This window comes from Erpetoichthys calabaricus, chromosome 2 (assembly GCF_900747795.2).
Source record: "Erpetoichthys calabaricus chromosome 2, fErpCal1.3, whole genome shotgun sequence".
Classification (NCBI taxonomy): Eukaryota; Metazoa; Chordata; class Cladistia; order Polypteriformes; family Polypteridae; genus Erpetoichthys; species Erpetoichthys calabaricus.
This window is the reverse complement of record NC_041395.2, coordinates 58,636,445-58,653,060: the sequence shown is the minus strand read 5'-3', so window position 1 is coordinate 58,653,060 and position 16,616 is coordinate 58,636,445. Positions and strand designations below refer to the sequence as shown.

The 16,616-nt window shown below is 39.0% G+C and overlaps 1 protein-coding gene across 1 annotated transcript in view; it reads right to left on the bottom strand.

Annotated features, from left to right (window-relative positions):
* The window catches only part of mapk8ip1a (mitogen-activated protein kinase 8 interacting protein 1a), a 277,120-nt gene extending 267,531 nt beyond the window's left edge, over positions 1-9,589 (bottom strand). The window contains exon 1 of the mRNA XM_028793829.2: positions 9,181-9,589. Within this exon, the coding sequence (XP_028649662.1) occupies positions 9,181-9,263 (83 nt within the window). The 5' untranslated portion in view covers positions 9,264-9,589. The remainder of the gene's footprint in view (positions 1-9,180) is intronic.
* Between the last annotated feature and the right edge of the window lie 7,027 nt (positions 9,590-16,616).

Genomic DNA, 16,616 nt, shown 5'->3' with positions numbered 1-16,616 from the left:
GACAGATGGATGCTGTCTGTAAGAAGGGTTTTAGAATTTCAAAATGAAACCCTGCTCTCTACAGTTAATCAATCACAGTGGTAAATTAAATAAAAATACATTTATATATATATATATATATATTTGCAGTTGGAGATCCACGAAGGGAGAAAAAACGAATCACGTATCATAAAATAGTTTTATTCCTGAGCTTTCAACCCTATCAGGGGTCTTCATCAGAGGATAATGCTTAGACTTACAAAGGCAATATATAGCAACACATTCAGTGGGGGGGTTGGGTGGAGGTGACTATGTCAGTATGATCAAGGGGGGGGGGTTGTATAGTTTAATTATTGTGTACATGTCCTTCTTAAGTTGGCATATGCTGGATTTATGTCCAAGTGTCTGTTCATGGGCAACATATTCACCACACCCAGAAGTGCAGCCGGAACACGGCAATCAAGCACCTGGAGCACTTCCAGGTGAACTATAAAAGGGTCCAGCAGCCACCACTCTGGGAGCCAGAATTGGGAGGAGGAGGACAAGGTTGCCAGGGAGGAGTGGTGGAGGAAGAGAGAGTGCTTATTTGTGTGTTTTACATGGTGTTGGTGCTTGGGGGCTGTGTACTGCCTATGAGACACGGGGAAGACATGCACCCACAGGTGAAGAAAAAAATAAATAATTTGTTTATTTTGCATGTGCCTCCATGTGAAATCTGTGTCAGGTTGGGTGCCTATATAGCGCCTTTTTCACTATATATATATTATATATATATATATAAAATCTGTATATATAATCTGTTTTCACTTTGATGTTAAAGAATCTTTTTTCATAAAAGCCTATTTGTCTGGGTGTAGGGCTGCCAGAAAATCACCAATAAGATCCTGCATTGGATCACTTTATGGAGTTTGGGAAAGTGAATGTAAATGGTGTCACCTCTCACCCAAAATAAGCAGTGGGAAAAAATAAGGCAGGCAGTATGTGAAGCAGATTGGAGCAAATGGAGATGAATGGAAAGAGCTATGGAAGATCCAGGTGGTGGCAGCAGCAGCATTGGAGGGCGGCCTAGGAATAAAACAATGGCCTTGGCTGCAAATTAACACTTGGGTAGCATTAATAGCAACCACTACCAGAATTGTGTGAAGATCATGAAAGGCACACATGGATAGTACTCTTGTGATTTTTTTCTGTTAGTATTGAGCCATACGGAATCAAAACAAAAGTTCATGTGTGAATTACACAAGTGATGTTGCTCTCTTACACATTTTGTCACACGATGCAGATATTATGATAATGTAGCCGACTGTTTCTTCCTTACAGCTTCAGAGGCTGACGTGTGATTCTCACCCTACCCACTTTTAATGTTGGGTTTGCATGTACTCCTCATGGAAGCCAGATAAACTTGATGGAGTGAATGGTTCTGTCACATTTCTTAGGTTCTAATGATCCCACGTCCCAAACACATACATGGTAAGTATGCCTAACAGAGGTGATTTCCATTTTGTGCCTGAATCTACTGGGATACTTTCGGGTTCCCCACTCTGCCACACCATTTTGGACTTAGTAGGTTCAGAAAATGGGTGAGTGGACACAAGAAGGATGGACTGATTTATTTGGTTACATGTGTGTTCTTCTTATCATACTGTATCTCTCCCATAGCAACTACAATTGTCTTTAACAACTCAGTTAATTGCCTAGTGCACTTGAGCACATGTGTAATCTAAGATGGGTGGGTGGGCATTGGGTGGGTATCCCTTTTTAGGAGACCATCTGGAGAGCAAAAAACTGCAGTTAGTAAAAGAGACAAAAAATATGTAATTGTGTGTAGCCCGTCCAAAGGTCCAGCAAGTGTGCCCTGAAGAACAATGTTTAATTTAACTAGTATCATGTGTTACTGTATTTTTTCTTCTTTGCATGTGCTAGTGGTTTATTTAATAAATATCAACCATGACCTTATCTCTGATGTGTGTTTGTAGCCAAGAAGAGCAATTTTTGTCACACATTAAGCTGCAGGGTATCTTCAGAAATAGAGAATGTTCTGGCTTTCATTTGAAATGAATGTAATGAATGCATAATAACTACAGAATTCCCCTTTTTGTGTTCAATGTATTACATTCCTTCTCCAACCATTTTATAAAACAGAACACAGTTTGTGGACCACAGATTCCAATCCCCTATGGTAAAGACCTGAGCTCCACTCACTCTCTGTTATGTCTGAAAGCATCCCGTTGATATATGTGGGCACATGGACAGTGATGGCACTGCAGTAGTTCCAACAGATTTATGGAGGTGGTCTCAACACTGACTTTAATCCTATCAGAAGAATGAACTTTTAGATATGGTACTTGAACCAATCAACAGTCTTTCTAATAGCATGAGAATGATTGCACTTCATATTTAATCCAGTAGGCACATGTTAAACAAACAAGCTAGGTGACAGAAACAGCACTCCTTAGCAGAACTAAGGACAATCGTTTTTTTCACCAAGACAGTGGTTCCAGAACAAGAGTACATTTCTTAAATAGTCTAAATAAGACATTTTTATCTCTTTGTCTTCAGGGGCTTATAATAAAACTTAGTGTAGGGAAGCTTGGGAAACTTGACGCCTCTAAATGCCACTTTAAGCAAAATCCCTGCCACATTAAATGACTTTTCTACTGATTTTCAGTCTCAAACTTCATTTACATAATCTTAGCGAGTAAACGGCAGTCACAATGTAATCCCATGACCACCGGTCATGTACTGTGAAATACCCAGTGAATCCAACTAGTCTACCATTCATCCAGAGTTGGAAGTGCAGGCTTGTGTGTGTCTGAGAGATGACAACCTATGAGCACTCACCAAGATGTTCAATGCTTATAAATATAATGCAGCAACAAACAGTAAGGAACACGGATGTTTTTGACCTCTTAAACAGAAAAGAGGCTCATCTGTCTGATGTCTTGTAATTTACATACTACAACAGAATGAAAAATAGAAAAAGGGGGCCGAAACTGCTTCTGAACTCACTGTACTTGTACAGCTTTCATACAGCCACCAGCTCTGTGAGTGTGCAGTACTTAGACAATGATACATACAATCATCTAATTTGACCTACCTGTAATGTCTAGTTATGTAAAATTGCATACTCAGGCGGTGAGATCAGCAACTGTAGTCATCAAATCTGACATCCCCTCCAACTTGAACTCGTGTAACGCGATATTGGCTTAACTTGATTGTTACTTAGAGGAATAAGCATGTAGAAACAGTTCATTTTAAAGTCTTGCAAAATTTTCCTGTCACTACCAGGAGAATGTGCCAAAATCTTCTAAAACTGATTCAACAGAAGTTATTATTTTGTAATAGTTTATTGGAACACCTATAGACAGACATTGATATTACAGTACAACTGGGAGGGTTAAAATGAAAACCATGGCAGAGAAACTTGAGTACCCTAGATCTGTTGCATCATGGCTTCTGTTTACTCTGCTGAAATTTGAAAACACAGAAAAATCAGAAACTGAGTCAATATGTAATTGTCACATTGATCTGTGCTGCTCTACTGAATCAAAGACTTGAAAAAACATAACTGAGTAGATATGGCTTTAGTCGTGGCTCTAGGGTTAAGAAAGTATAATCGAAAAAGCGTAAGAGTTAATGAAATAAAATGCAGGAAGAAAAAAATAGGCTTGTGCAAAATGGGTGCATCAGAATCCTGTTATCAAAACAAGGGAAGGCTGATCTTTAAAAATGCTCCCTTCCATGTATTGGCATATGCATTATGATATCAGTTCTATTAACCTATTTATTTCAAATGTTTTTTATGGCCTTTCATTCTCTCCAGCTTTTTGTTGATTATTAAGGTTTGTTTGACCAGTTCAGGAAATATCATTGTGCTTTACAGTTGAAGAGCCTTTCATGCACATGTTTAGCAAAGTAAGAAGGAAGGCATTAAAGCACATTAAATTATACACCTGCTCAAGCTGCCTATGACCATATAACAGAAAGTAGTGAGCATGCATAAATTACCTGTACGAACAACATGCATGTGCAGGCATGTCCAGAAATGGACCAGCACCCCATCCAGGGTTCATGCCCAGTTTTGCTGCAAGGGTCACTAGCCCTTCGTATCCCTGAACTGGATAATACAATTAGAAAGCTAGAAGAATCAGTTAACCTACTTACCAAATAATGATTATGAAAGAAACAGAAAAACCTGACACTAGGTTGATGAGTAATTTCCACACTGATCTGCACCACCCTTCTGAATTAAGGATTTGAAAACCACCACTCATGGAAATAGCTTTGGTCATGACATGATACATCATCAGTATGATTATCCACCCATTTCATAAACCTGTATACCCAGCGCAGGGTCACAGGAAAGATGGAGCCTATCCCATGATGGACTGGGTGAAATTCCTGCATGGGGAGCTAGCTCATCACAGGGTGAACACACACACACACACACACATTAGGGCAAATTTAACAGTGCCAGTCCACCTAACCTGCATGTTTTTGAGCTGTAGAAGGAAATCAGAGCACATAGAGGAAACCCATGTGAACATAGGGAGAAATGCAAAATCTATGAACTGAAACCCAGAATTAAATAAATCATTTCAGAATGTTCTTACAATTGTTGTCTTTTCTTTGAGATTAAATCTGCAATATGATTACTATTTTTAAGGAATGAACAGAAATGATATCAGTTGGTAGAAGTCCTGCACACTCTAAAAAATAAAGATGCCAGAGCAGTTCTTCAGAGCGATGCCATTGCAGAACCTTTATTTCCCAAAAGACCCATTCACATAAATATTCGAGAAATCTGTTTATTTAGATCCATAACAGGCTTCATACATGCAGTAGCCATGAATAGATCGTAAGAGATTTGTGAAATACCAATGGCTCATAATTTTAAATGGACTCTTGTTACATACAATAACACAGGCTATGTCCAGGTTTTCTTAATCTGATAGTGATCTACTAGGTATAGCCTACCAAATATTAAAGATTTCATTTTTTTCTACATTTAGAAAGTTTATCAAAGTACAAAGAACCAACTTCATATGCAAAGAAACCTTCCCAGAACAAAATGGTGCTTGGTCTGGAGATCTTCCCAGACTATCTTAAGACTGCTGTTGTTAAACCCCGGCTCAAAAAAAAAAATCTCGACTCCTCTGTTTTTGAACATTTTAGACCCATTTCTAACCTGCCTTTCTTAAGTAAAATCCCAGAGAAGGCAGTCATTATGCAGCTAAATGATCACTTGAATAAACATGCTATTCTTGATAAGTTTGTCAGGTTTCAGAACAAATCACAGTACAGAAACTGTGCTCGTTAAAGTAGTAAATGATTTGCGGGTAAATGCAGACAGAGGCCGTTTATCTGTTCTCATCCTCTTAGATCTGAGTGCCGCATTCGATATCATTGATCACAATATTCTTAGAAATCGCCTTAGTCAATGGGTGGGCCTCTCTGGCAGTGTCTTAAATTAATTTGAATCCTACCTGGCAGGTAGAAAATTCTTTGTTAGTTGTGGTGATTCTACTTCTATGACACATGATATTCTATATGGTGCTCCACAAGGCTCTATCCTGGGTTCGCTGTTCTTTTCAATTACATGCTTCCATTAGGTCAGATTATGTCTCAGGGCATAATGTGAGCTACCACAGCTATGCTGATGACACACAACTGTATTTATCAATAGCACCTGATGATCCCAACACTCTTGATTCACTGACACAATGACTTACTTGTGTTTCTGAATGGATGAGCAGTAGTTTTCTCACACTAAATAAGGAGAAATTGGAAATCTTAGTGACTGGCAAAAATGGATATAATGAGGGTATTAGAAATAAACTTGATCAATTAGGCTTGAAAGTTAAGACAGAGGTAAAGAATTTAGGGGTAATTATTGACTGACCTCAATTTTAAATCACATATTAATCAGATTACTATGACAGTATTTTTTCACCCCTTATAACTTTGTAAGATGCTGAAAAATTTCTCCATGCTTTTGTTTTTAGTCAACTAGATTACTGCAATGCACTCCTCTCGGTACTATCCAAAACAGACATCAATCGATTGCAACTAATGAAGAATGCAGCTGCCAGAATCTTAACTAGGAAAAGAAAATCCGAGCACATCTCTCCAGTTTTGATGTCACTACATTGGTTACCCACTGGTTTACAAAGCCTCGCTCCATCCTATATCTCAGAATGCCTTACACCTTACATTACAAATCGTAACCTTAGATCTTATAATAAGTGTCTGCTTATAATTCCAAGAGCTTAATTTAAAAGAAGTGGTGAGGCAGCCTTCTGCTGTTATGCGCCTAAACTCTGGAATAGTGTACAGTTAGAAAATCTGTACTAACCCCTACTGTCTCTGCTATTCTCCACCACCACCTGATCAAAGCTCTGTGCAGTCCCTACATTGATGGATTGAAGGCCAGAGGTCCACGTGACCATCATCATCAAGTTCTTCCATGTGAAGCCTGAAAACCATGAGGACTGATTTAGATCATTTATGTTAAGTAGAATGCCTAGTGGGGGCTGGGTGGTCTCATGGCCTTGGAACCCCTGCAGATTTTGTTTTTTTTTGTCCATCCTGGACATTGGACCTTACTTTATTCTTTGTTAATTAGTATTGCTTAATTTTTATTTTTTTTCTTTATTCTTTGTTCATCTTGTAAAGCCACTTTGAGCTACATCATTTGTATGAAAGCATGCTATAGAAATAAATGTTGTTGGTCAAGCAATAACTCTAAAGGGAACCACACAACCCAATAAAGAACCATTATTTTTAACAGTGAGCAGGTAGTAAAAAACAAAAAAAACAAACAAAAAAAAAAAAACTATGAACGCTTTGCTTAGATAGCCTAATGATGACATTTGGTGAATCAAAATGATAAATATTACCCATGGGAATTCGGAAAACCATTGGATACCTTTCCAAGTCACAGCTTTCATTGCATTGATTTTGATTTAAGTAATTATTTTCCTAAAGTGTTGATGAATAATATGACAAAAATCATATTTTCATTAATAACAGAAATACTCCATTATCGGACACAAATATCAATCGATATTAATTAAGATCCTATTATCCAATCACAGAGCGGAGCCTATCAGGGCTGTATGCTGTAAAGCGTCCATGGGCACAACTTCACTCATGCGTGGACAATTTGCCGTCTCTAATTAACCAAACAGCCATGTCAGTTATTAGTACTGTTGCTGTTGTTAAAAGAAAGAAAGAAAGAAAGAAAGAAAGAAAGAAAGAAAGAAAGAAAGAAAGAACGTGTTCTTCACGTAATGGCAAAGAATTTTGATATAATTTGATATAATTTTTTGATATTCAGGATTGCAAACTATTTTTTAATTTCGAAACAGTAAGTAGAAATTCTCAATGTAAATGTATCTTTTCTTCAGATCGCAATAAAACAATACGTGCTCTTTGCACACACTTTTGATTTATACCGCTTCTGTATTTTAAATCTACTGTGCAATCAACATCAGTGTACAGTTCATTCCCATTAAGGACGATTAAACATAGACTTGCAGAACATCGAGGTGGAATAAACAATATAATATTCGCCGATCAACGGTGTGCACCGGCGCGCTCCGTCTTCTCACACACACAAACCGCGCGCGCGCACACAGGCACACACACACACACACGCACACAAACACACACACTAGCTCCCTCCTCGCTCAGTGTGACCTCCTGCCTCCTGCAGTGGTTGGTGTTGGCTCCGCCGTCCCATTGCATCTGATAACAAAGTGCCAATGCCCCTTAAATCGCTGACTACAGTTGGCTGCAGTTTAAACAAACTGAGCAAAATCTAAAATTTAAAATATGCTTTCAATGTATACTGTTTTTAAAACATGATCAAGAAAGAAAGAAAGAAAGAAAGAAAGAAAGAAAGAAAGAAAGAAAGAAAGAAAGAGCGTCAATGTTTTCCCCGGCGGGGTAATTTTGACATCAAGCTGCATTCCATAGGCTCTCACGTTGTTCTAAAACACAATTTGTTATGATATGATTCTCACTAATACTACCAAATGCTAAGTTAAAGAAATGCAAGATTACAAAGTTAAAACAAAAAATCTCTCCAAGTCTTTACAAAAAACAGCAAGCACCACATGCAATATCAATCTTCCTTGCAAACGAAATGCAACAAGACAGTGCGTCCTCCTGTAATTATAAACGTTTCTTTTCCTTTCTACATGAAACAGTTACTATCTCGTAAAACGCCCACCGATCACTCACACATCTTCGGTCAGGCAGTTTTTAATGAATACCGAACGCGTTCTTAATAGAGCCTGCTGCTGGCAGGCTGCGCGATGCAGGCGCCCCGGTGTACACTAACATGACTGGGTGTGTAAATTGCTTTCCTGGACGCAGCCCCAGTAGAATCCTTGGCTGACAACAGCGCTGGTGAAAACGACTATTTACACCCAGCCTGCATCTCATCAGATGTGCGACAGACCGTCTTTACTGCTGACCCTTCTTATTAAGACCTTCATAACCCAAAGAAAACTGAAACGTGACAACGACCACCACAACGTTTTTTACATACATATATTCAAAATGCGCGGATCAGCATCATTCTTCCAACATTTGTGTTGATGTAAATTTTTACAAATAAGGATAAATAATATGTCACAATTTTAAAACGTGAAAACGGCAACCAGTTGAATGTAAGTCTGCAGGCTGCCGGCTGTACTCGCGCTTAACCTGCCTCCCGCAGCTTTGAATTCAACGAATTCCAGTTGAAAATCTCTAAAGTGCTCGCCGCAGTTCTCCATGATCGGTCCAGGTTGATTTGTGATTTTGGCACCATTCACAGTGGCAGGCACCCTCACACTTGTGTAAACCTCCTGCACGTAATACTTCTAATATCCTGACCTGCTTGTCCAGACGTACCTATAGTATTTATGCCCGGCGCGGAGGTGTCTACAATTTCTTTGTACCTGAAGCCGCCACCGCTGCCACCCTACAACTTGAACACACAGCTTGAGCCAACAATCCGACGATCAAATAAATCTTCTATACCAGCGCAAGGTAAGGAGGTTGCAATAAGCATCACATCATCAGTCGTTGTACCTTCAATTCCCACAAATTACATACCACTCTTCCGTAAAAATCCCATCTGACATGCCGATTGCGCAGACAGACTATGAGGAAACCCCCGCGTAATCGTTCAGACCCGTGAAGGCTTACCTGAAATTTGGCGGCGACGCAATCTGCAATCCCAGAAAAGGGGATCCAGACGGAGAAGGTTTTCTTTTTTCTCTATCCGCCATTCTCGTTCCTTATTTATCCATTCGTGCCTTCAAGGAGAGCGACTGGCAATGCCGACTTGCAGCGGCCGGCTGGGCGGAGAGACGCGAGACGACGAAGGCTTGTGTGGCGTTATACTGGGCACCAGTGCGCTCCGGCATGGGCTCACACTGGAGCCTGGGAGCTACAGTCAACAGGAAGACGAGTGCCGCCAATGCTAGAAGGCTGCGCTCCTGCCAGTGGAACGTCATGTGATCCGTGTGTTCAGTTAATAATAATACACACAGCTGCGGAATCAAAGGCGCTAGAGTGTTCATTAGCTCAGGGAGTGATCATGTCAGCAATCAAGAGAGAAGAACCTGCGGAGAGACTTTATATGTGCACTGCGAAGTTCTCTATAACCTACTCGCAAGGGAGCATTTTCTACTGTGATTTTGTGATTTTTTTTTTTAAATTGCAGCTCTTTAAAAAATGACTATTAGCATGAATGACATCATGTTCTCGGTACAACCGAGTCCTTTTCTACCTCCACTGAAGGTGTAAAAGGCATTTTTAAAATACAAGGATTTGTAGATTCACATTCATTTCGAAGAAGCTGCACGTGACTGCTTTTTATTGATCATTTATATTATTATGGAGTCATCACCATAAAAAGCGCAGCACATACAGGTAATTAGCGCAGTGCATCTTAGCTCTTGTCCTCTTTCTGTTACGGAAACACAAACATGCTGATGCATATCAAAACGAAGGCAAAAGTCTTCACATTATTAAAAAAATACATTAGACATAAAAAATCACGTTAAAAAGAAAACATTTTTTCATAATATGCAAAATAAAATAATCATATCAAAATGAAAGCAAAATTCTAAATATGATTCAAAAATCATCAAATTACTGATTCCATCGCTGCTGAGCCCTTTACACATCTACAGTAAATATACTGTTTACATTTTCCTTGATAGTAAAAATTAAAGTAGTAAATAACATAACGCTTTCAGACTTATTTCAGCGCAGTTCCGTGTTGTCCCGGCAGCACAGGGCATCAGACAGGCGCCAACCCAGCCGGGGCACCATATGCTCTTAAACAGGGGCGGATCTACTATGAAGCTAATGAAGCTTAACCTTCTGGGCCCCTAATCCCGGAGGGGCCCCAGGAGCGACATTAGTGCACAATGCTTACAATTTGGGGTCTCTACCGTATGAGTTTTTTTTTTTAATAATATAGTGTAACTCAATAAAATAAAAATTGAAAGGTTATTAAAGTATTATGTAGGCCAGCCATGAAAATGTGTTCCACTTAAGGATGTGTAATTCTAACATAAAATAATTATAAATAATTTAAAACACCATTAACATTTATGACAGAAATAAAAAAAAATTAAAATGATTTATCTTAGGCTATCAGTAATTGCAAAAATGAAAGAATATTTCATTGCTTGTGGTCAAGGACAACATTTTGGTAACTTCTTATTTACACAAATAATCTTTTAAAACCTTAAAATATACTAAACATACAATACGATTACAATAAATAACAATTTTAGCTATGTACAATTAAAATACAGTAAAAATTAAAAAGTAATAAAAATACCTTCTTTATAAACAGTAAATGACATGTCATAACAAAATGGGGGGGGGTGGGGGTTGTGCAGGCAATCACAAGCCTACTGTGCTTCATGTTAGTGTTGGGATTACCCATTTCAGAGTGATGGCACTCATGATAGCGATTTGGACAAGAATATTTTTCAGTGAACTCTTCATAAGGATACAATATTTCAATTACCCCTACTCAAAAAATAAGTGTTATATTTAAAAAAGTATAAGGTAAGTAATAAAGATGAAATTGTGTTAGATTAGCCTAAACCTATTGTTTTTATGAGCAGTTGTTACCCAGAGCTCGTTGCTGGTTGTGAAGGGACTCCCAAACAGTTCAAGCTTCAGGGACCCAAAAACAAATCTTTCAGGTTAAAATAAATGTAAATTGCCATCAATTTGTGACAGTCTTTTTGGGTTATGTCAGCATCTATTCAAATTAATTTCATCCAGCTCAATGAACAGGGTGAATTAGCTTTTCCTTTATATTTAAAATATTTGTAATGACCATCGACTTAATAATTAGCAGTATAAACCTACGTTTTTAATTCGGCTACAGAATAAAGTTAAATTGCTCCAAAGTACTTTTTTCTGTGTATGTAAAAATACTTTAAACATCATCCATGCTTTTTCTAAATCCCTGCACAGGATGCCAGAAATTACAGGATGAATGCAAACTAAATTTAGCAAAGACAATTCACCTAACTTGAGTGTCTTTAAATTGTAGGAAGAGCCTCACACAAACACAGGGAGATCATGCAAAGTCCACACACGTGGAGCATCTGGGATGTGAGGCTTTTTTATCAAGCGTCTCAGAGTAGGAAAATGGTCTTAACAGGCTCCAAAACACATTCAATTTTAGTCACACACTTAGGAGTTGGAGTAAAAGCATGTACAGTATCTGTTTTTTTAAGTTAGTAAACTATACGCCTAACTTCGTAGGCTGTCCTAACTGGCTAAGAACATGGCAGTCAGGCAGAGATTGGCACATACAACAAATATCGATTTAATGGAGATTGAATTATTTTCGTACACAGTTTGTACGTTATGCGATCGCTCCATCTATAAGGTGAACGTTAAAGTGCGGTCTGCTAAATTGAAAGGGCTGGTAGCATTACATGTAAAATCCAAGTATTTCCTGAATTTTACACCAACCTTTAAACACTCTTGCAATCCATGAGGTACTCTTTGGTAAGGTTTTATTGAGAATAGCCCTTTAGTGTATGTATTTATATGGATTGTTTAATGCAATGTGAAATTTATGTATCTTTAGTTCCCAATTTGTCTGGCCCTGAAGAAGGGGTTGAGTCCAGAAACGTGTTGGCCTAATGGACAACGGTGTGAATATTCATTGCTTGAAGTTTAAATCTTGGATACTACGGCTATATTGACCATCTGGACTTTGTTACCCACAGTAAGGATTGTTTGCCTGACCTGCCTATGTTTTGATAAATGTCCTGGAAGCCTTTGTGATCAAAATAACGTTGAATGCTTTTGTGTTCAAGTAATAATGTTGGATGCTTTTATACTCAAGTAAAGAAATCATGTTTTTGAAGTGGAGGTTGGATATTTGTGAGCCTATAACATAATGTGATCAGAATTTTTTGACAAATGATCTGGATGTTTCCTGAGTGTGTATTTTTATATAAAATGCAGCTGGTGTGGTATAATTTGATTTTTTTTTTAATAATACAGAAACATTTCTCCCCAACTTCACGTGAGGTAATGGTAAAACATGCTGCATTCGTGCAAATCGTCAGGCTCATAAAGATCATTGTCCCGAGCGAGGATGTGCAGACGTGTGAATCACACACGATATCACAGTATCAGTATACATGTGGTCATGCATGCAGACTGTACTGTAATAGCCAGCATATTACCCTGAGGATAAGCGGAGCTGAATGGGTGATAGACAGCGGTCTATTATACATGTACGATGAGTTTTGCATTCCAAGAACCCCTGGAACATTGCCGTTATATTAGCTCGGTAAGGTGCAAGGAGGCGGGCGGAGACTCCCGAGGCACTGGATAAATAGAGCATCGCAGAAGGTAAGGGGAGATCTCAGAGAGAAACACGGCACAGCACTGGAGTAGTAAACGTGACTTCAGAACCCGCGACAACGCGCATCTGTGCGGCACATAGGCAGGCGACAATTTGTTTGATTCCTTTAAATATCATAGAAATGGAGCACTTACTAACTAATGAATGACCTACAAATGGCAGCAGACTGCAAGACACCGACTGCACCACGATAAAGGCGGGCAACGTACCTCACTCAGTTTTAGCGAATCGCGACGCAGCCTTCCTCTTTGTCACACCCCCTGAAAAGCCATCTCGACACCTCAGGTTGTGGAAACCCCCGATATAACTGAACAACGAGACGTAATGGCAGACACAGGCACATACACACACAGCAAACGAAAGTAAAGCGTGATAACGTGTAGTTTGTTTTAACAACGACTGCTACCTGGATTTTTCCTGCCTTACGCCCTATGCTTGCTGGGATAGGCTCCAACTTTCCCGCGATCCTGTTTGATTCACACCCGTTGCTATGCCAACAGATAACGCCTCATAAAGTAACAGTTTTACTGAAAGTAGCCACTTCTATTCTTGCGCTGTTTCCTTGCAGCGGGTGGAGCGTTAAATATATTTTTTTCTTTCTTTTTTTTAAGAGAGTGGAAAGTGGACCTTGCAATGCGAAGAAGTTTACTTCTTTTCTTTAAATGTGATATTACATTTGTAGGGGGTGCGAACGTAAATCAAACATTTTCTAGGGGTGCAGGGCATAGCAAAGTTTGGGAAGTACAGTACAGTACTGTATTATATTATTCACCAGTAACGGCGTACTGCACGAATATACGTGACTTGAGCATTGCTAGTTTTCATCCTCTTTCTCTGTATGTTTAGCATTCCTTTGCTCAGAGGTTGATGCGCTTGCTGCTTCCTGAGCAGCTCTTCTTTTCTCCACCCTAGCGGCCCACTTCTTCTCTTCTTTCACCGGCATCTTTTTGCATTAAAACTGATTAAGTCGGTGTTTGTGTTGCAATTACTTTGTACGCTTTCCTTAATTTTTCACTTAAGCTGACACTTAAGTCTTGAATCTGCCTCAAGAATGATTTAAGAAATGAAGAGGTAGGGGAAGTGACGGCCAAGGTGGTAGGAAATGATAACGGCGCTGTAGGCATGCGCCGCACGACTGGCCGCTACCGAGAGTTTATTGTACAATAAAATAAAATAAAAATAAAAAGTGGAATAACCTTGGAGGTCAATCATCACCCCCGAAAGCGGATAGTAGACGTCACATAGTATATGTGAACCAAATTTCAGGTCAATAGGTCAAACGGTTTGCGAGCTACAGGTGATTTAAAATCCTGGACAGACAAACAGACAGCCACAGTAGTGTATTATATACAAAGATAATATTACAAAGTGGCCACAATTATGTGCAGCTTAGTGCAATATCCTACCTTATTATGTTTTCCTTCATTTTTGATTACTAGTATTATTATTATTATCATCTTTGTGGCGAAGCTTCAGTGTAAGATTTAATAAACTACAAAATCTCAACAAGACCTCCACTTTTCAGCTCATATTGTCATGAACTCATGACGTCATTCACTTTCAGACATGGCCTCCTACTTCATGCTGGGACCAGGACTATAACGTGTCATATTTATTTTTTTCAGCCTGCTTGGAGATTCGATTCTTATCCTAGTGAGAATTTTAATGCAATTGCTAGGAGTAATTCTGAGACACTTGACAAATATGGGCCCAGAACTCTTCATTGAGAGACAGCAGTACTACCACACAGTGCTGGTGCAATGTTTTTTTACGCCCCATGCCAAGCTTATTAGCATGCCAGCCAAGTGTTCGGTCGCTAACCCGTGTAGCTGGGTTTTTCCCCCTTTATGAGCTGCGCCCTAGGTAAATGTCTAAATCACCTTAATGGTGGCGCCGGCTCTGCTACCGCTCCATTACTGTGCTGCCCATATATGTTTCAGGCATTTAGCAAATACAGGTTGACAACATTTCACACATTTAAATGGTTCTAAATAGTTTTATCTAATTATATGTCGGTCTTTTCAAGTTAAATTGTGCAATCAGTATAAGGACATTATCTGTTATAATCAAAGCCTGCACACAGACATTGCTTTCATCATAAAAATGTGCTTGTAATTAAAGTCATTCTGATTCTAAGCACTAAAGACAGTGTTGTTCAGCAGGGAGATAGTGTACCATGAACTTGGGCAGAAACTTTGACATCGGTGAAAAGAAATCAGGTCACCCAACCAGCTTGATCAACTTACCATAATGTCGTTTTTGTTTGTTATCAATGAATTAATAAAATGAAGCTCAAATTTCAACTAACAATAGTAAGCAGAAGCAAATACTATTATTATTTCAGCCCATGTCTGCAATTCAAAAAGTTTAACAAAATCATTAAATTAGAATATTTACCTTGCAATGACGCTTTTATTTATACAGTAGGTGATAGCTATAGGTCTATTAGTAATAACAACATTAAAATGCACTTTTGCAGTCACATCCATTTAGAGATCAAATAATGATCGCAGTTATAATCCATAATACTGAACAATAAAGACTTTGCTTCCTTAGCACCTTATGGATTTTGGCTTGATGGTCAAAAAAATCACCTTTAAATTTTCAGATCATGTACATTTTCACTACAATCAACTATTTTTGTGATTTCGTCCCATATTACATGTATATGCATGTACAGTCCAACAACTACATCTGGAATATCTGTAGTGATCTTTAAGTAGTGGCACATCTATTAGAAATGCAGCTCAGATATAACAAGTCCTGTTGTTTCATTTGCAAATATGATAGCCGTGCTAAAGAGTCTCATTACATTACATCAAAAGAACTAACTGCGTTGTAAGCATTTGGTTACAGTACAGAAACTGTGGCACATAAAGCACTTGTCACCCCAACAAAGATTTTTTGCCTCCACTTCATAACAAGCATGGGCTGATAAAAATTTTGTAAACACTTGGAACAAGAAAGGTTAAGGCCTTCAGAATTTGAGACAGATATTTCTACAAATAACCAAAGGCAAGATTAAGGAAGCCATTTTTGTTGGTCCATTAAACAAACACATCATCAATGACAAGCAGTTTTTAGGGCCAGCAGAAGTTACTTGGACAGCATTCAAGGATGTTGTTGAGAATTTTCGTGGCAACTACAAAGCACCTAACTATGTCCAGATGGTTGAAAACAGACTTCAAGCATACAAAACCATGAAATGTGACATACCACTGTGATGATGCGGGTTCGCTCCATGCTCCCATCTTGCTTCTGGTAGTTCTGGAACCCGACACCTTCGGTAATGCCACCGATGAGTTAGGCAGTGAGGCACAAACAATGAAACAAGGGGATGGTGCAAAAAGTGCACAGTGCTTTTATTAAAACAAAACCAACAAAACAGCGTTCAAATAAATAAAGTGCAGTGCTTCTCAAACCTTAAACAAATAATCCATTAAAACAGAGGTGAAATCATGGAGGTTAAAATCCATTAGAAAAAATCTTTAAAAAAACAACAAGGTTAAAACAATGGCTGGAAGCTGTCCCTTTAAAAATCAACCCCATGCATTCCTACTAGTGACTCCCTTGCTTCTCCCATCCAGGCTATGCACCAGGGGAGCCACCCTACCTGCAGCTGACCTTCTCTCTGCCTTCTCCTGCAGCTCTGTTCACCTCACAGATCCCTGGCTCCAGTGGGCTTCACCAGACCTTGACATGGGCTTCCCCAACGACCAGG